Source organism: Octopus bimaculoides, chromosome 14, assembly GCF_046866305.1.
Source record: "Octopus bimaculoides isolate indiv1 chromosome 14, ASM4686630v1, whole genome shotgun sequence".
NCBI lineage: Eukaryota > Metazoa > Mollusca > Cephalopoda > Octopoda > Octopodidae > Octopus > Octopus bimaculoides.
The window spans coordinates 38514312-38536272 of record NC_142941.1 but is presented as its reverse complement, the minus strand read 5'-3'; the positions used below and the strand labels follow the sequence as shown (position 1 = coordinate 38536272).

At 32.8% G+C, this 21961-nt stretch overlaps 1 protein-coding gene across 5 annotated transcripts in view; it reads left to right on the top strand.

Moving 5' to 3' along the window:
* The window catches only part of LOC128246972 (protocadherin-18-like), a 216874-nt gene that overhangs the window by 174186 nt on the left and 20727 nt on the right, over positions 1 to 21961 (top strand). For 3 of the 5 annotated variants that reach the window (XM_089363243.1, XM_089363246.1, XM_014924153.3), the window contains exon 2: positions 8031 to 10511. The exons of 1 other annotated variant lie outside the window; for it this stretch is intronic. In XM_089363243.1, the coding sequence (XP_089219369.1) occupies positions 8094 to 10511 (2418 nt within the window). In that variant the 5' untranslated portion in view covers positions 8031 to 8093. Of the gene's footprint in view, positions 1 to 8030; positions 10512 to 21961 lie in introns of those variants that run through there. One more of the 5 variants, XM_089363247.1, reaches the window with a different exon arrangement.

Below are 21961 nucleotides of genomic sequence, written 5' to 3'. Positions count from 1 at the left end.
AGGTACAGAGCATATATGTGAGGAGGTACATGAAGCAATGACAGATTGAATACAATCTTCAGACCAATTCAAATATATCTGAGAAAGATTTGAACCTGTAAAAGCTTTACACTGCAGTTTGTCGAGGAGAAAAATTCTTGCTTAAGACAAAAGAGTGTAAAAACACTATTGTCAGCTCAGAGCACTGTCTGTTGCACTGATAGATGCATATATACTAATATATATTTTAACAACCCTAGAGAACTAATCAGCTAGATCAACCAGACTAGGATTAAGATTTAGGACATAAAGACTTTCATAAAATACCATAGAACACTCCACTATTTCTCCTCCTCTTCCATTCTCAATAATCCAGCATCAATTACACATTTAGTTCCAGAGTGGATGCCATGCCATCTATACAACAAACAGCTAATATTAAACACATGTATTGCTTGTATTTGATGAATTATCAATTGGCCAGTCAATCAAATAACCAGCTGTATTTAAAGGATGAAACATATTTTTTGACAAAATAAAATATTTGAAATGTGGGTTTTACATCTTTTTTTTTTTTTCAAATAAATTTGAAATAAATTGCACTTGAAATAATATTTATATTTCACAAGTAACTCATTTGAAATATTGATTTCTTTGACAAATCCATTTGTTACTATTGTTTAGCATCAGCTCTACTCTGCTTAAGCTCATGTATAATCAATACCTTTCCTCCCATGCCCATATCTCCTTATTTTCAGACATGATATATCTATCTAGTATTACATTTTGTAATGTGTCCTTCCTGTTTAAGATAGTCAAATATAAGTTGTGGGGAATATGGCTGCTCTTTCTAGCAGGTAGAGCAAAATATATATGTCTTTATATATATGTCTTATATATATGTCTTTATATTTTTGAGGTGGTAAAAAATCAGCATTGTCACCAAATGTATTTGAACACTTAAGTCAGAGAATGTAAAAATAGATTACAAGAACATTCTTGGATCAATGAATAGTCATCAAGCTAGAAAAAGCAGCTAAATTTTCTTCAAACTATATACATTACCATCTTAAAAGAAAAAAAACGTGACAATTTGTATAATAATTTTGAATGCCCTTTCATTCATTTTACATTCATTTTTTCATGTTAGCATGGGTTAGATGAATACATATTATTGAGACATTGTTTTATGTCTGGATGTCTTTCATGCTGCTAATTTTTACTTTTTATCAAGTAATGAAATTTTTATTCCACATATCTTTGAAAGTGCAGGGCTACTTGCTGTTTGGGAAATGTCAACAAACAGCATTGTCTATCACTTAGCTCAGTGCAGACTGTAAACAAAGAGAACATATATGTGCATACATGTATATATGCATACATACATAAATACATACATACATGCCCACATACATATAAGCCAAAATACACACACACACACACACACACACACATACATTTATCTATATCTGTATCTATATTCATATATATATATCATGAAGGCATGTGGCTTAGTGGTTCAGGCATTCGGCTCCCGAATGTAAGGTCGTGAGTTTAATTCCCAGCGACACGCTGTGTCCTTGAGCAAGACACTTTATTTCACATTGCTCCAGTCCACTCAGCTAGCAAAAATGAGTAACACCTGTATTTCAAAGGGTTGGCCTTGTCATACTTTGTGTCACGCTGAATATCCCTGAGAACTATGTTAAGGGTACATGTGTCTGTGGAGTGCTCAGCTACTTGCACATTAATTTCATGAGCAAGCTGTTCCATTGATTGTACCAGCTGGGACCCGCATTGTCATAACCAATGGAGTGCTCCTTTATATACATATACATATATATATATATAAATATATATATATATATATATATATATATATATATATATATATATATATATATATATATATATATATATATATAGTTCTATATAGTTCTATATATATATATATATATATATATATATATATGTATATATATATAGTTCTATATTTAAGAGATGAGGAATTATTTACATTATTTACATTATATACATTTGACGGATATTCGTCCTCATCTTGTTTGTTGTTAACACAACGTTTCGGCTGGAGGGTATATCAGCCGAAACGTTGTGTTAACAACAAACAAGATGAGGATGAATATCCGTCAAATGTATATAATGTAAATAATATATATATATATAAATATATATGTATATATATATATATATATATATATAAATAAATGGCTACTTGACCAGAATTTGTGTAAGACCAAGCAACAACGACAACAACAACACAAAACATTTAACTTTACATGTGTGAAGTCAACAACTTACTCCTTCTCAACTTTTTATTTTATTTTTTTTTGTTTTTTTATCTGTCTTAGTTATTTTCCTGCCTCCGTGTAAAGTCTGCAATCATATATATTGCTGGATGTGAAATGTCACTCAAACTGAAGTGTTAAACTGTCTGTTATTGGACCTCAATCACTGTTAGCCATGTCCGAAAAGCTCCTTTTGTCACATGGAAGCCAGTAATAGAAGGTGAAATTTTAATTTAGAATACAAAGTGCTAAAAAGCACACAATAAGGCAGTGGCTCTCAATTAGGGTCCATGAGACCTTTGGGGATCTATTTGGCCCTTAGGGGTTCATGTGACCCTTAGTGGGGTCCATTTAAGGTTTTGCTGTTAAAATTTATCTACAATAATCTGGTATAGTTCTACAATACACAAAATATTTCAAGCTTTGTTTTGAACAATTCCTAATAAGAAATAATACATTTCTTAATCTCTCAGAGAGATTTATGCAGTAGTGATGCGATGAAGTAGTTGTATGCTGTCAACTTAATGTGGCAGTCTGCTGAAGGGAATACTACTACTGTTGGTTAGACCTAGGAGGCTGCACCACTTCCTGTCGGTCTTGACACATTTCCTGTGTCCTTATGTTTACAAGGGGGATACAAGCATCTCCCTCTTGTAAACATAAGGAAACAGGAAATGTGTCAAGGCTGACAGGAAGTGGTGCAGCTTCCTAGGTCTAACCAACAGTCGTATTATTCTCTTCAGGGGACTGTCACATTAAGTTGGCAGCATAAGACTAATTCCGAATAATATTTCATCATAAAAATACAGTAAGACTTTTTTTATATACAGCAAATGGCTATGAGGGTCCACTAGAGTAAAATAGGAATCAAAGGAGTCCATAGGTAAAAAAATAGTTGAGAAATACTGCCATAAGGTATCTTGTCCAACAACCCTGTATAGGTGGCACATAATCAGAGTCATTTGACTGTTGAATAAAATGCCTTGCAGTGTTTGACCTGGCTCTCTACCCTCTCAGTTCAAATCTTACTAAGGTCAATTTTGCATTTCCTGTTTTGGAGTTGATAAAAAAGTACCAATCTAGAGCAGAGGATGGCAAAACTGTAAGGAACATCAGACTGGGAGCTATAAAATATTTTCACCAGTTCTTTATATCATGTATTCAAATCTTGCCATGGGTGGTAGAATGAATGTTAGTCTTTATATATTTATATATATATATATATATATATATATATATATATATATGTGTGTGTGCGTGTGTGTGTGTGTGTGTGTGTGTGTGTGTGTGTGTGTGTGTATGTGTGTGTGTGTGTGTGTGTGTGTATAAATATGTATACATAAATATGTACGTAAATATATATGTATATTTATGTATACATGTGTGTGTATATTTATATCTATAAAAGAGAATTTGTATGTGTGTGTGCATGCGTTCCTTATCCATTCCAAAACTGAGTTGCTGATTTCGATGTATGAAATATCAAAAGATTCAGTACTATTTCTCCTATCAATTAAACTTTATTTTTTATTGATATATTTGCATTACAAGAATTTAAAATTATAATCTTTTCCATAAGTGAACTATTGTAAACATTTTATATGACGGCAATGATGATGACGTCACATTTTCTTTGTGTGTGTACCTTAAAAGACAACCATCATCATAACACACACCTTCACTCACTCACTCTGTCTCCCACTTGCAGACAGACACACACATGTTTATTTCATATACGTGTCCATACATCTTTCACTTTCTTATTTCCTTCCCTCTTTGCTCTCTCTCCCCTTTTCGTTTTCTCTTTTCTTTCAATTTCTGCTCTCTTCAAAGCATAAAGAGATTAATTATTATGGAATGACTGAGTGAAATGCAGAATGAGAAAAAAGACAGAGAGAGACAAGAGAAAGAAACAGAAACAGAAAACAAGTTTCTAAAGGAAAAGTTGAAAGACAGATAGCAGATGAGAGACAGACACTGACGTACATACTCTATGTATCTTCTATAGGTGAAAGTGAAAGAGAGCCGACACAAAGAGAGTGGGAAAGCGGGAGAGAAGGGGACGCCGAGAACCTCAGAAATGAAGTTGTCTCGTACTATTTTAAGGTCATTTTCACTTCCGTCCCATGTTTCATGCATGCATAGAATTAGGCATTATCTTTCTCTTTCAATTTCTCATTATAATGTATGGAGACCTTCTGCTGTTAACATATTACAACTTCACTACATTTCATTCTTTGGGAATTAAGAAAGGTATGCAAAAATTGCTTCCTTTGGCACACACACACACACACAGAGAGTTAAAGTTCTATATGAATTATGTTATTTTTTGCTGTGTGCTAAATTACAGCTCAAATCCTATGGAAATTATCTTTTCCTATTCTGTCATTCTTGTTTGAGATGTGCGTATTTTAAAACCTGATCTTCTATTTAATCTTACAAGGAAGTTATTGCAATAATCCTGTCCTTTACCTGTTGTTTCTAGCATGTCCAGCATGACATTTGCGTACCCCACCCCACTTATTTCTTTCCTTAATTTACTCACATTCCTATGTTTCCCATACAGGAGATTTGCATTTCGCCCGTAAGTGGGTAGCTGATGGGCAGCTAAGGTGGAGGAAGGGGCATTTAGTATTATTTTCAGAGCAAGGTCATCAGTCCATGAGGTATTTTCAAGTACCAGCATACCTAATATGTATGTGTGTATATATATATATATATATATATATATATATATATATAGCCAAGAGGGAATGTTGAGTACATGATATTTTATAGAGTCTCTGAGATTGGTTGGAGTGACAATTTTATCCTTAAGCGAGTGACAGGGTACAAATGCTTGCAACAGAATGGAGCCTTGGGTGTCAGTAGGGTTAAACCAACTAATGGACTAACTTTATACCCAAGTAAGCCATGAGATTTGAACACAGAATACAAAGATCAGGAACAAACAACACAATACATCCAGCCCAACATTCTTGCAGTTCCACCAATCTACCATCTTGATTTGGTACTTTTTTATTAACTCCTAAAGGACAAAAGGTGATGATGGCCTTGACAGGATTTGAACTCAAAGTACAAAAAGTCAGAGTAAATACTGTGACATATTACTATCCAATGTTTCCATCCATGGATCCGATAATTTACTGTCTTTTTTGGATAGAAACATAATTGATGAAGAAGAGAAGTTTTAATTAGTTTGAAAATGTAAAGTTTTCATTTTGTATTTGGTGGTGGTCTTATTGGTATTGGTGTTGTTGCTTGTGTTGTGGTTTAACTTCAGATCTGTCCTAATTGAGCAGACAGTAGATGTTAGTTTGAGAATTGACCATCCTGCCTTTTCAGGGATATTTACGACTACATTATTACACGATTCATCCTTTAGTTATTCAAGACAGCAGAATGTGATTTAAAGATGATTTGGTTAATATTTCTAGTTGGTTTAGTAAGCATGTTTTGTTATTGCTGTTGCTATTGGTGATGGTGGTGTTGTTTAACCACAGGTCAGCACAGATCAAATGCATTCTAGCTGTGGACATCTCATATGTATATATATATATACATATATATGTATGTATGTATATAAAGCTATTACATTCATTCTGTCTTTTCTTGTTTTTATAATTTTTAAGAATACAGGTTGTAATTTAAGAAAGATTTGACTGCTATTTCTAGCACATCATCAACTAACTGCATTTTCAGTGTTACTGTCAGTATATTTTCCACATATCATTATCGATCAATTAGGGTATAGACAAAGATAATACAAAAATACAAAAATACAAAAATAACCATCTGCCTTACACTAAGTTTGTCAAATATTTCTACTGGAAACCAGATATCTATATCTCCTAGCGGTATTTCATGGAATTCTGCAACATCAAGATTATAGGTAATTGATTATGTTGGCTGGTGCCAGCTAAAGAGAGAAATTTCTTGTCTCTTTAGATGCAATATCAATAATCCTGTCTAGTTTTGTGTAACAAGAAAAGAAAAAATAATAAGAAAAATATAAGCAATTCTATGCATAAACAAACTCATCTAGAAATTAGTTTTAATATTTCTGATTTTTGATTTCTGAAGAGTGGAAGAATTTACATTTGGTAAATAGGAATTGTTTTGATATCAGTATTTGTTTATATTTTTTTATCAACAAGAAAAAGTTGTTTTTTATGTATTTTTTCTTTATAGGAAAAAAGAAAAAAACAGATATTTTCTTATCAGTTAGATTATCAAACATCTGACAGTATTTTTTATCTTTATTTTTCTTAAATGTATATAGCTACTTAGTAGTTCTATAATAGGTATCAATTTTTATAAACAAGATCAGAAATTTGTGTTTTCAAATTGGAATCTCAGTTTTTCAACGCTTCAGATCTTTTATCATTTAAACTAGATAGTGATACTGGAAATTTTAGCTATGCTTAGAAACTGAACTTACTGAAAATATTTATTGTAAGATAGGTGGGAGAACTGTTTGTTTTTATAAATATAAATATATTCTTTTGTTCTTGTTTCTTTCACTTGTTTCAGTTATTTGACAGCAGCCATGCTGGAGCACCACCTTGAAGGGTTTTAGTCAAACAAATTGAATCCAGGACTAATTTCTTATGCCTAGTACTTATTTTATTGGTCTCTTTTGCTGAACCAGTAAGTTATAGGGATGTAGACACACCAACACCAGTTCTCAAGCTGTGATGGTGGGGGACAAATACAGACAGAGAGACACACACATAGGTATACACACGCACACACATACACAAACACACACATATATGTGATGAGTTTCTTTCAGTTTCTATCAACCAAATCCACTCATAAAGCTTTGGTTTTCCCGAGGATATAATAGAAGGTACTTGCCCAAGGTGCCACACAGTGGGACTGAACCTGGAACTACATGATTGTGAAGCAAACTTCTTACCACACAGTCATGCCTATGCCATTTTTTTTTTTTTTGACAGCGATGGCGAGGGTGCTCACATGTGGATGGGCAAGGTAGAAGTGGCACATTGACACATTGAGGAGTCACCAGCTTTGTAGGGTCAAGAGGCACATACCTGCATCAAGGATTGCTAAGTGGAAGTGACCAATAAGAACTGCCCATCCACACAACTACCTTGTCGAATCAGCAAGATCCTATATAAATTAAACTGAACTATAAGTAATAGTATTTTCGCTTTTACAGTTTTGCAACTGTGCTGCAAATATTCAATATTCAATATTAATTCTATTCCTTTAAGTTTTACAATAATGCAGAGCTATTGTAACCCTTTTTTCACAGTCTGTACCTAACTTAAAAAGTTGCTCCCTCAAAATAATCATTAAAATTTTTTAGATAATCAACAACATCTTTAATGCTATAGAATACTTTAAAAATCAAAGATGATCAAACATGTTGCCCATCCTACAATATATATCAATAGGTATTGACGTAAATGCATCAAGAGATATATTAACTTCAAAACATTCTAGACTTCAAAATTTTAAAAAGAAAAATAATGTTCAATTATAAAAATTAAAAAAAATGAAAATTTACCAATATTGGAAATTCTTAATTATTTTCTTGATATTTAGTTTTTTCCGATGAAGGAAATCATAGAAATTACAGCTATTTTAAAATTTTTTCTTTATAGTCTTCTGATGAAAGTCTAGATTTGGATTGAGTTATTGTTGCATATTTTGATATGTTTATTGAAAATTGCTTAAATAATTAATTCTAAAATCTTATTTTTCATTAAATTTCAGGTTAAATGTTGATGGATTCATTTAGACATTTTACTGTGATGCTATCTGTCACTTCCATTAAAAATGATTGAGATTCTAGAAACATGTCTAATTTTTTCATTGCTGCACACATTAATATGTGCAGAGGTCATCTTCAGAGTAAAGGAAAACCAAAATATAGATAGTAAAGTTGGAGATATTGCACACAGCACACAGTTCCTAGATAGCTTATCCAGGTCAGAGACAAAGCAAATCTGGTTTAGTCGATTAAAACAAGGTACAGACAGAGGCTCAGAGTTGTTTAACGTTTCAAAATCAGGAAAACTGTACACTGCTAAAGAATTAGATGCTGAATCTCTTTGTAAATACAACACAGATTGTTTCAAAATGGTGGAAGTTGCAGTTCGGAAAAAGGAGTCGTTTATAAAAATAATAGAAATAAAAGTGTTTATTGAAGATATCAATGATAACAAACCAGAGTTTCCAAGTGAAGAAATTCACATCAAATTTTCTGAAAGAGACAGCAAAGGATCAAAAATATCTATTCCAAATGCAATTGACAAAGATATGGCAACAATTAATTCTCAAATTAATTATCAGCTACGGAAATATGCAAATGAACCTTTTACACTTTCAGTTACTAAAAAAAGATTTGGTACTTCAAAATTGGAAATAATGTTGGAGAAGAAACTGGACAGAGAAGTAAAAGATAAATATTTGGTACAAATCATTGCCATAGATGAAGGCTATCCACCAATGCAGAGTGTATTAAATGTTCATATAAATGTTACGGATGTAAATGACAATCCACCCATTTTCTCTCAGAATATTTATAATGTGTCTGTTAGTACTAAACATAGAAGAGACACTCCAATAGTAATTTTATCGGCAACAGATAATGATCTGGGGCAAAATGGCAAAGTTTCATATTTTTTTGGTTCAAAAACAGCAAATATTGTCAAAACTTGTTTTGAATTAAAAAAGACCACAGGAGAAATTTTCTTACTTAAAACACCATCTTTAGCTCAAAAACAAGTACAGATTCTTCAGATAGAAGCAAAAGATGGAGGCAATCCTCCATTAAGTTCCACTGCTATGGTAATTGTAAATTTGGTCAGTGAAAAGAACAATGCTCCAGTTATAGATATGAACTTTATCTCAGAATCACTAGGAAATGTCGCTACTATTTCTGAAGGCATCGAAGTTGGAAGTTTTATAGCTTATGTGAAAATAACAGACAATGATGTGGGGTCAAATGGTGAGGTCAGCTGCAGCCTCCACCATAATATATTACTGCTTCAAAGTCTGGGCAGAAAGAAATATAAGATTTTGGTTAAGAATAGAATTGATAGAGAAGAAAAAAGCAATATTGATTTTACCATTACTTGTAAGGACAAAGCATCGCCACCAATGAAAACACAACGCAGATTTTCCATCCAAGTGATGGATGTCAATGATGAAAAGCCACAATTCACTAAAGATACATTCAAATTTCTGACTTATGAGAATGAAAAGCCAAATTTTCCTGTTGGTTTCATTAATGCTACAGATCCTGATCTAGGACTTGGAGGTCAATTGATGTATTCTTTATTCAGTAAAAAGAATCAAGTTGTTCCTTTCAAGATTTCGAATTTTGGATTTATTTCAACATTGCAGCCACTGGACCGCGAAAAGCAGAATATTTATGAATTCCAGGCTTTAGTGAGAGATAGTGGAATTCCGTTGCTCAATAATACCACTAATGTTATTATTGAAGTTATGGATGAGAATGACAATGCTCCATATTTTACATTTCCGAGTGTTAGCCCTTTCAATCTTGATATCCATTATGAACCACAAAGCAACAATGACGTTACAACATTAAGAGCTTCTGACAGAGACAGCCATGTGAATGCTTTCCTCAGATATGAAATAATAAGAGGAAACCACAAACAGTTATTCATTATTAATCCTTATACTGGAGTATTGTCTTTCTCTCGTCCAGTTTACCAAAATGATGCTGGGTCATATGACCTTCAGTTTGTTGTCAAAGACAGTGGTACTCCAGTATTATCATCAACTACTACTGTATTTCTGACTCTAACAGTCAGCAACAGCACTTCTCAGCTTTACACAGCTCAACACACTGAGTCAGATGATATGATACATATCAGTTTAGTAGTAATAATTGTGATAGCTGCTGTGATAATATCTACAGCTATTGTAGTCTCTATAATAGTCTGCGTTGTTCAAAGACAGAATCATAGTGATGTCCAGTATGGTTATAGGACAGATACGAATAATGAATTCATTGGAGACAAAAGACAATCTGAATGTGCAACTGAGTTGATGTGTCCTGAATATGATGTCCCTGTCCCTATATTAAAGCACCCATGTAGCAGCCAGAGTTCAAAAGTAGCATCACTAAGGAAAGAATCTCAAACAGAGTTTAACCAAAATTTCAACTATGAAGGTGCTACTTCAGATTTTCAACTGAAGACAGTAGCAGATAGCACATACCAAGTAAGTCATACATGATTTTTTTAGTAGCATTTAATCATTCAGTTTTATAAAATTTAGTAGCTAAGAAAAATTGTTATGTTGTACAGAAAATTTTAACAAACATTTGAACGGTTAATGTTAAGAATTATGTGACAGTGCATGGCTCAGTGGTTAGAGTATCATGCTCACAATCATGAGGTAGTGAGTTTGATTCTCAAACCGGGCTGTGTGTTGTGTTCTTGAGCAAGACACTTTATTTCACATTGCTCTCCAGTTCACCCATCTGTAGAAATGAGTTGTGATGTCACTGGTGCCAAGTTGTATTGGCCTTTGCCTTTCCCTTGAATAATATCAGTGGCATAGAGAAGGGAGGCTGGTATGCATGGGTCACTGCTGGCATTCTATGAACACCTAGGTATTGCATCAACCGATTTCACCAGGAACACTTGTAGAATGGAAGACATAACTTCTTGTATTCACCCTTCAAGTTCTTCCAAAGTCTTTGGTTTTGTACAATAGACTTGTTCCTTTAACCAACCCCTAAGAAAGAACTCACAGGGTCTTAAGTCAGGGCTTCTGGCTTGCCACACATGTGAACCACATGTGGGGATACTTGAAAGAGAGGGTTTATATCAACAAGCTGGAGACCCTGGTGCAACTGAGGGAGAATATAAATAGAGAAAGCACAGAAGTAGTGTCTGAAGCTCTTGAGTGTGTTATGGTGCAAATTTTGGGAAGAGCACAGGCGTGTGAAGCTGAAAATGGTTGCCATTTAAGCGATGTCATTTTTCCTATGTGATGTAGTAGTGTTGTAAATTTTGACTTGTGCATATTAATTTCCATTATGTCCTTTATACTGTATCAAAATTTCATACATTTATTTGTTAAGTTAAGGAGGTTATTAAAAATTAAAACCCATCAGGGACTCTTGGGACATCCTGTATAGATCCATGTTAGATCACTAGCCACTACACATTCTTTATATTCACTCCTTGTTTCTTTCTGTGTTCCTTTCTGTTGAAGAGTGTAGGCTCAAAACGTTAAACACTTTTTCACTTGCCAAGCATTAAACTAATACATATGTTTGTTGTCTACACCACCTGCCTTAATCTTTTGTTTTTTGTGAATTCTCCCTATATATATATATGTGTGTATGTATGTATGTGTATATATATATATATGTATATATGTATGTGTATATATGTGTATATATATATATATATATATATATATATATATATATATATATATATATATATATATATATATACATACATATATATATATATATATATATATACACATATATATACATATATACATCAGTCTGTTACAGTCTGTCATACCAGCCATGATGAAATACCACAAGGTATAGAAAATATGTATTCGCCTTTATATATTTATATATTTAATCCTTTATATTGAACACTCAATATTTCATATATTCAATAAGACATATTCCATATATTCAATAAGACATTCAATACTTCATTTCATTGTACAATCCATCTTTTTTTTTTTTATATATATTTTACAAGAATATAAATAAAAAAACATAAAAAACAGACAGAGTTGGAACTCTTTTAAATAAAATAATATATCATCATCATCATCATCATCATCATCATCATCGTTTAACGTCCGCTTTCCATCCTAGCATGGGTTGGACGATTTGACTGAGGACTGGTGAAACCGGATGGCAACACCAGGCTCCAATCTAAATTTGGCAGAGTTTCTACAGCTGGATGCCCTTCCTAACGCCAACCACTCAGAGAGTGTATGTATATATATATATATATATATATATATATATGCACAAAATGCACATATTTATAATGCAAAGAAACTTACATATAGTTGCAAAGTTAATATATATCCATTGAAGGTAAACAAAGGTGTGTGTGGTGAGTTCTAAATGCTGTGTAGATGCAAGAAAGTATAAGAGAGAAATAAATAATGGACTGGGTTATGGCATTTTGAAAAAAAAAAATGATTGATACCCTCTCTAACATGGGCCCCTGTGTCTAACTTTAACCGCCACTTGGACTTCTGAGCAAAAAAATATATAGTTTCATATACAGCTTACAAGTAATGATTGCAGGTAAACTAATGGACAGAATCACAAAAATAATAGGCCTTTCTTTCAACAACCATATTTGTTCTTTATAATCACACTGATGGATAGAATCACAAACCAAGAAGTATTCAGGATAATAATAACAACAACAACAACAACAACAACAACAATAATAATCATAATAATAGGTCATTCTCTCAACTACTGCATTTGTTCACCTCAGTTGTTTCTTTCTGCATCACTTTCACCAGTTTAATTATCCAAATCGCTCTCATTGTCTGTTTAAGGGTAAGGTCTTCGTCTGAAGAATAAATATCATCAATAATTTCCTCAACTGCAAAGAATCCAGGGTTTCATTTACAAGACAAAGTGCTGGATTCATCACACTCTCTTTTCATAGCAAAATCGTTTTCTTTTTGTTTGTTTGTTTTCCTCGGATTAAAAATAGATATAAACAACAGCTACGGGGGACATCATTAACAATGAGTGATAAACACATTTGACTACATAGCTGCAATGTGGTCAGTTGTCTAATTTTAGTATTTTATCTCTTATTTTATGTGTTGTTTATTACTGCTTTATTGGGAATCGAGTAGAGATTTTGTTTATGCTATTTCCAGTATACTGGGAACCCAGCACGATAGGTTTAAGACAAAAGGTTGTTTGATGGTACAATGTCTTTTTAATTAGCTGAGTAGAGTCAGTTATTTAGTATGTATTATCCCAGGAAGAAAAGTTTGGTTAGCTTAAATCAAAGATTGTTAGTGATTGTGAAAGCAACTAAAAATAACTTAGAACTCTTGGAGTATTGATTAAAACAAAGAAGTTATGTAAAAATATTAAAAAATTGACATTGTAAAGGCACTGCATCTGATAGATCTATGTGTTTGAGCTCAATGCAGAGCTGAGTAAATTTCCAAGATTTGAGCGGATATTTCTTGAAGTGCTGATGTTTTGTGAAGAGCTTAGATCTAGTATTTGATAATCCACAGATGCTTTTCTAAGTCTTTTGATATGAGGTTCTTTTCACCTGCACATGAAAAGCCTGCTTTGTTTCCTGAGTTTCTATTTGATATAAAAAGTTGTGTTTGTTCTTTTAGGTGCTAGACATAATTTAAGATAGTTGTATTTTTATTGAAATTCCAGGGGAAGAAGAAAGGTCAAAATAAGGTTCTTTGAATTTGTCTTCTATTATTCATTTGCAGTACTTATGTTCTAGCATTTGGTTCATTTTCCTAGAGGTGACTTCTGCTTCATATCCTATCACTTTAGCATTATATGACTGAATGAACCATGCTAATGTTTCTGCATGTGAGTTCATTTTGTAGATTTGGATGTTATAAAACTGTTCATATTAGCAGTACAACTTAAAGTAACTTTTATACAATTTCTCTTGAAACAGTCCTTTTAGGTTGGTTATTTGGAAAACATCTGTCTATCAAGGCTTGGCTATCTTTGGCAATATTTATAGTGATATTTAAGGAAAATAGATATATGAACCATTTGATTCTACAGTATCAATAAGATGGTAGAGGTTGAGAGACAAGTAACTTTACCTTTTGATATACTGTTAGCTGAATCGCTGTTATAATAGATTGGATGCCTTATAGAAGATTAATTTATCCAAAAAGAAACCAGGTGTTCTCCTATTTATGATACTAATTAGGTTTTTGAAAACTACAGGTAGGTGAGTTATTACTATTGTATGTAACCTTCTTATTTCATTTACTATAACAATTGTATTTGTCTGTCTCAATTTGAGGGTAATTTCTAATAACTTGTGATATCTAAGAACTTTATAATTCTAAAGAAAAAGTTAGTTGTGATGCTTATTTTTAGGTTGAAATCCTTGAAGGTGCTATGAAGGCCTATACTATAGGCATATGATGCATGACCCCTGGCATATATTAATACTGATTTCAAATTTTGACACAAAGCCAGCAATTTTGGGGGTGTGGTAAGTTGATTACATCGACCCCAATGCTCAACTGGTACTTATTTTATCGACCCTGAAAGAATGAAAGGCAAAGTCAACCTCAGCAGCATTTGAACTTAGAATGTAAAGTCAGACAAAATGTTGCTAAGTATTTTGCTTGGTGTGCTTGTGGTTCTGCCATCTCACTGCATTCTGGCATATACTAATATTAGCACATATAATATTGATTTCAAATTTTGGCTCAAGTCCAGTAATTTTGGGGTAGAGGGTAAGTTGATTAAATTGAGCCCAGTGTTCAACTTTTATCAACCCTAAAAGGATGAAAGATGGAGTCAGCCTCAGCAAAATTTGAACTCAGAACGTAAAGATGGATAAAATGCTGCTGAGCATTTTGCCCAACATGGTAACAGTTCTGCATATTAACACTTGATACCATGCACAGCTTTCCAAACACTTTATTAGTAACATCAGGAGGAGAGTAACACTCTCAGATTCATTATTGACTATCCTAATTTGAATGCTCTAACGATAGTTTTTGTTTTGTAACCTCTGTTTTGGATATTTCTAGTAATTTCTGTACACTGTCAACCGTTTGTGCTGCATATAAGTGTGGTCTAATGGTTAGGATGTTGTACTCACAATCGTTAGATAGTGGATTCAATTCCTTGACTGGGCAGTGCATTGTGTTGTGTTCTTGAGCAAAACACTTCACTTCACATTGCTCCACTCCCCTCTTTCAATCAGGGGGAAATGTTGGCCTTTTGATATACAGGGTGGCATCAGTTGAAGGATAAAACAATGCACAACGATCTGTGACCAGCGATGTGTAACAACATCTGATAGCCTGGTGAGTCACATGATCTCAGGATAAGCAGCCTCAGACAGCCAAATATGTTCAGCTTTCTGCTAATGAAAACTTCATTGGATGCTGGTGTCTAAACTAAACATTATCCAGAGACAAGCTATTGACATAGCTATCTTAACAGACACACACGCACACACATACATATATATGTACACACACACACACACACATACATATATATATATATACACACAAAGTTTTACTATATATATATATATATATATATATATATATATATATATATATATATATAGTAAAACCTTGTTTTTATGTCTCTACACTTTAATTAATTTAACACATTAAACTTAGTAGGTTTAATTTTCATTGAGGATTATCAGCAATTCATTTTGTATGACAGAATAATTCTAATTCTCAGCATCAGTGTGAACTATCCATTTGTATATGATAATCTCTCACTTTCACAGGTTCATTATTAGCCGACCTAGCTGAAGCACTCTATCATTTCAGCTAAAACTCTTGTGTACATGTCTTGTAAATTGTTAATGTCTATTCAATAGTTTTAATTGTCTCTGTATACTATTGACTAATAATTAGTTTCAAATTTGTTTGCACAAGGCCAGCAAATTTGGGAGGTGGGGCAGGTCAATTACATCGACCCCTGTGCTCAACTGGTCCTTAATTTATCAAACCCGAAAGGATGAAAGGCAAAGCTGACCTCGATGGAATTTGAACTCAGAATGTAAAGATGGACCAAATACTGCTAAGCATTTTGCCTGGCATGCTAACAACTCTGCCAGTTTGCCCCCTTTTATATGCCATATATATATATGCCATATATATATATATATATATATATATATATATATATATATATATATATATATATATATATATATATATATATATATATATATATATATATATATATATATATATATATATATATATATATATATATATATATATATATATATATATATATATATATATATATATATATATATATATATATATATATATATATATATATATATATATATATATATATATATATATATATATATATATATATATATATATATATATATATATATATATATATATATATATATATATATATATATATATATATATATATATATATATAAAAACAAAAGTAAATGAGTATATGCATATATACGTACAGGTATGTGCATACCGACATCCACCTGTATGTATAGGTGCATATCTGGGTACAGGACATTGCAAACAAACGTAGACGAGAACACATGAGCCACATAGAGAACATTCTACTTCATCAGCTACCCACGTTTTAACACCGGCGTTTCGACGAGCTTCGGGCAGGACGCAACGTTAAAACGGCTCGTCCCATGGATCGCAGATTAAATCTGTATACGCAAATTAAATCTAGCCATGGAGGAATGTAGTGGCGGACAAAAAACAAGACAGGAAAACAAACAGAAAAGGCTTTACGGCCAGACGAGAAAAATTATGTGTGTATGAACGCGATGAGGCACGGAACCGAGAGAGACAAAGTGGTGGCGTGCGTTACTTGGCGAAAGCCAAGGAAGGAAAGGATTATTGACCGGAAGCATGTGACCATGCCGGTGTAAAGGGAAGAGAGAGAGTGGTAGAGGGAGAAAGAGAGGGAGGAAGTAGAAGAATGGTGAGCAACGAGAGGAAAAAAGAAAGAGAGGAAATACGAGGGGGAAAAAAGAGATACGTAGTAGTAACAGAGGAAGAACAAGAGGGGTAAGGCGAGATACGTAGTAGTACAGAGGAAGAACGAGGGGGGGGGGGAGAAAGGAAAGAGAAAGAGAGAGAGAAATAGAAAGAGAGAAAGAGAGAGAGAAAGAGATAGAGTAGCGTCGGAGGATAAGTTACGAAAACTACTTACAATTTTTGTGAGACGCTGCGTTCAATCATGTAAAAACAAAAGTAAATGAGTATATGCATATATACGTACAGGTATGTGCATACCGACATCCACCTGTATGTATAGGTGCATATCTGGGTACAGGACATTGCAAACAAACGTAGACGAGAACACACGAGCCACATAGAGAACATTCTACTTCATCAGCTACCCACGTTTTAACACCGGCGTTTCGACGAGCTTCGGGCAGGACGCAACGTTAAAACGGCTCGTCCCATGGATCGCAGATTAAATCTGTATACGCAAATTAAATCTAGCCATGGAGGAATGTAGTGGCGGACAATATATATATATATATATATATATATATATATATATATATATATATATTACAATATATTGACTAATAATGCAACCCCACAAAGCATGGGAGAGAAACTACCCCAACAGAGGAACTAGATATAGTAGTTGCAAGCTATGTGCTACAAATGGGCAATAATGTCATGAAAGCAGGGAAAGCCACCAGACTATCAAGGGTAATCAATGAGAAGCTGAAAATATTGAGTTAAGTAGGACATATATATAAAAAAAAAAGCTGGAAATACGTACTTGGAAATAAATGTTCTTCATCACAATATGGCATTATATAAAATTATCCATTTAGTATTATTATTATTATTATTATTATCATTATTATTATTATTATTATTATCATTATTACTATAATAATAATTATGATTATTTTTATTATTATCATTAATTTATAAATTAAATCAGTTTATTTATAAATGTATAATCATTTAGTATAATGAAGATAGTTTACTTAAGATCTATAATAAATATTTAACTATGAATATAATGACACATCCCACAGTCAATACAAATATCTTCACTAGACCTTGATACGAAATATGAATTAATCCACTAAAAAGTATTTTCTCCTATGTCCACATTATTATGCAATTCAAAAATTTAAAATAACAAACCTTTAGTCTCAGTACAAGAAACTTACAAGGGATTCAGTATAAAAATAAAATCTTATTTTTCCTCAAGCAATAAATTTCAGTTAGAATAAGGAACTTGTCCATCATTAATGATGATAAATAAATAAATAAATAATCTGGCCTCAATGTAATTTCGTTAAGTATTATATTGTAATTTCGTTAAGTCATCAAATTATACATTTAGGTATATTTATTGATACATTCATTACTTTATTTCTCCATTATGATATAAACATGTGCAAAGGCACAAATATATAAATATATGTGTGTGTATGTGTGTGTGTGTGTGTGTCTGTGTCTGTGTTTACATATACTTACACATACATACACACATATATGAATAAATACATGAACATGCATCTACATATACATATACACACAAAAATATTATCTTGTATTCTATAGTATACTATAATGTAAGAAATTGTTAGATTGTCAATTGTATTTCTCTATTTAATCTATAATTTGTAATATGTGTGTGTGTGTGTGTGTGTGTATGTATATGTATATAATGGAAAAATTATACAAAATGTATAAAAAGATGATGACTAAAGCACTGGCACAGTTTTGGTTACCTGTTATTACCTGTAGATTTACTCCAGGAACTTGCAATGGCAGTTGGGGTAATAGTATAAATAAAATAGATGGAATGTGTATTAGACTTTATCATTTACAATACATGTTTCGACCCATCATTTTGGGTCTCTTCGGGTACATTGATAAAAAAGTCACACTAGAGATTTCTTGTGTTGGCTTGTATACTGCTACATGTCCATCAAATTTGAGAAAATCTAATACACATTCTATCTCAGATCAAGGCTCTTCCTGAGCCAAAAGCTCATTTAGCAATTTTCTTGGATTCTATGGCATATATATATATATATATATATATGTTTACTACCTAGGTGGGGCACCAGTCCATCACAGGATTACTCATATTTGCCAGCTGAATGGGCTGGAGCAACATGAAATGAACTGTTTTGTTTAAGAATACAATACATTGCCTGGTCCAGGAATTGAAACCATAATCTTATGATCATGCATGCAACACCCTAACCACTAAGCCATATGTATCCACATACATATTAATGCATGTATGGATATAAGCATGTGTATATGTGTGAGTCATTACAACACATTATATCAAATATAGTTGAGCAGTGATGCATGGAACCTAAATATACCTCGGAAATATATTATTCCGAACAAAAGGACTAATAAGGAAATATGCAAAATCATGCAAAAATAAGTTAAAACTGGAACATAGGCATGTTTTTAAAAATATAAGCTCGCATATATGTGTGTGTGTGTGTGTGTGTGTGTGTGTGTGTGTGTGTGTGTGTGTGTGTGTGTGTGTGTGTGTGTGTGTGTGTGTGTGTGTGTGTGTGTGTGTGTGTGTGTGTGTGTGTGTGTGTACATGTAATTCTAGATACTTTAATGTAAAATATTTTCTATGAAATTGAAAATACATTCAGGCAATGAAGAAACATATATAAACATATACATACATTCATATGTGTGCATGTGTGTGTGGGGGGGGGGGGGGGGGGTGTTATATGCCAGCAAATAATGATAATGTAAATAGTTCAAATAGTGAAATATGTTTTAGGATATATATATATTAATGAACACACACACACACATACACACACATACAACATATATAATGTATGCATATGAATATGTATATTTATATATGCATTTGTGTAAATTTTTGTGTGTATGTATGTGTGTGTGTGTGTGTATGTGTAATTATGTGGTTTCCATCACTTGGGGAGAAAAAAAAAATAACCAAAAGTAAAGAGCCCCACTTTTTTCCTACAAAATGCAAAATTGCTGATCATGACATTGGCACAAACTAGACAACATTGGTGGATAATAGACAAATTAAGCTATATTACAAATGCATTACAGGTGTATTACAGATCCATTACAGATGATATTACAGATCCATTAGAAATGTATAAAGTAATCCATTAGAACATTTATTAAATGAAATGAAATATTTCCCTAATATAAATGCATTCAATACCATGTTTGCCATTCTAGCCTGGAATCTCTATTAAGAAAATCTTGTATAAAATTTTTTATGACTTGGAAATGAATGATAGACATTTAAATTAGATAAAATAGAGGAAAATGGTTATATGTTATGTGATATAATGAGGTTGCTAATAAAATATGATTGCACTTAAATATAATTCTCTTCCTAAATTCTCTGTCATTCTGTAGTTACTTTATTTTTTCTGCATTCTCAGCTTGCTTTTTCTTGCACAACTTTCAAATAATATGATCTAGTTGCTTTCTTAGTGGTTTTTAGTGTGCTGTGGTGCAGTGCTGCACCATGGGACAAGGAATGTTGAGGTGATTGCAGTGTTTTAAAAATATAATCAACAGCTTAAGAAAATTTGTGTTTATAATGAAGCATCTTGGAAAGCATGTTATTCATTATTTTGTTTTACACAACGAGGATGCTGAAAAGTTTATGGCTTCGGGTAAAAGGAAACACAGGAGGGTCAGTTAATTATGATTTTATTGAACATATTCCCATCTCAGATTCCCACACTTATTGCACCAGTCGTCCTTCAGTTTTTCTAAGCTCTGTCAAAGAACTTTGAAGTTTGGGCCTCCTACGAGGCCTTTCACCAAACCCTTAAAGCCAAGAACTTTTCAGCTCTCCCTTGTAGGATTAAGGAAACAAGGTAAACAATGGCTTTTATGCTTTTATAAAGTTTAAACTTTGATACGTAGTTTTTGATGTTTTTTTTTTTTGTTTTTGTTTTTAATTTTCTATGTCAAGCGTGCTAGGAAATTTTTATCTAATCTTCTGTTCACCGAGAAGTCAGAAATTTGATTTCTCAAATAAGAACAGGGCTTCAAATTTGGTAGAGGAGAGGATATGATTAATTACATCAACTCCCTCTCCCACCACAATACTATACGATGGTATTTTATTTTATTAACCTCAGAAGCATAAAAGGCAAAGTTGATTTTGTTGAGATTGGACTCAGAAACTAAATGGTAGTAACTAAATAGAACCAAACACTTTGTCCACCATTCTGCAATTCTGCCAGTCCTCTGCCCTTCAGGAAGGTAAAAATATTGAGAGCCACTGATCTATTTAGCTGCGACATCTTGATTCTCATACAATTACCTTCATTATTAAAATACCTCATTTTAGATATGCTACCACTGTGATATTCCTAGCATGGTTCTTTCTATGAGCCTCCATGTTGTAGTTAGTAGCTTTTCTTCTTTCTTCATAATAGCCCATGTTTCATTTGCATAAAGGTGTAGGTGTGGAACTGCTATTGGAAAGATTGGCATGCAGAGTCTTGTCTAGCTGTATCTTGATAACATCTCTCCAAAACTCTTTACTGTGTAATCCAAAATAGTCATCAGACATATGACTGAAAATGTGGGATCAGCATTAATGATGAGTTACTAATGCACGTACAAGTTGCAAATGACATAATACTGATCACAGAAACCTCAGATCATATGCAAATCATACTTAGAAAGCTTGCTCCCCCAGATTTCAGCAGTAGGCCTCAAAATAAACCCTATGGAAACAAAATACATATGGTCTGGATGCATAGCACAAGGCCAAATACTGGCAGAAAGAAATGAAACTGAGGAGGTGAGGGTGTACGTCTGCTTGGGACATACAGTAAATATATATTGACAGATGAACTGTGAAATCTTACTCGGAGTAAGAACAGAGAATAAAATATTTATTTCAATTAATGATA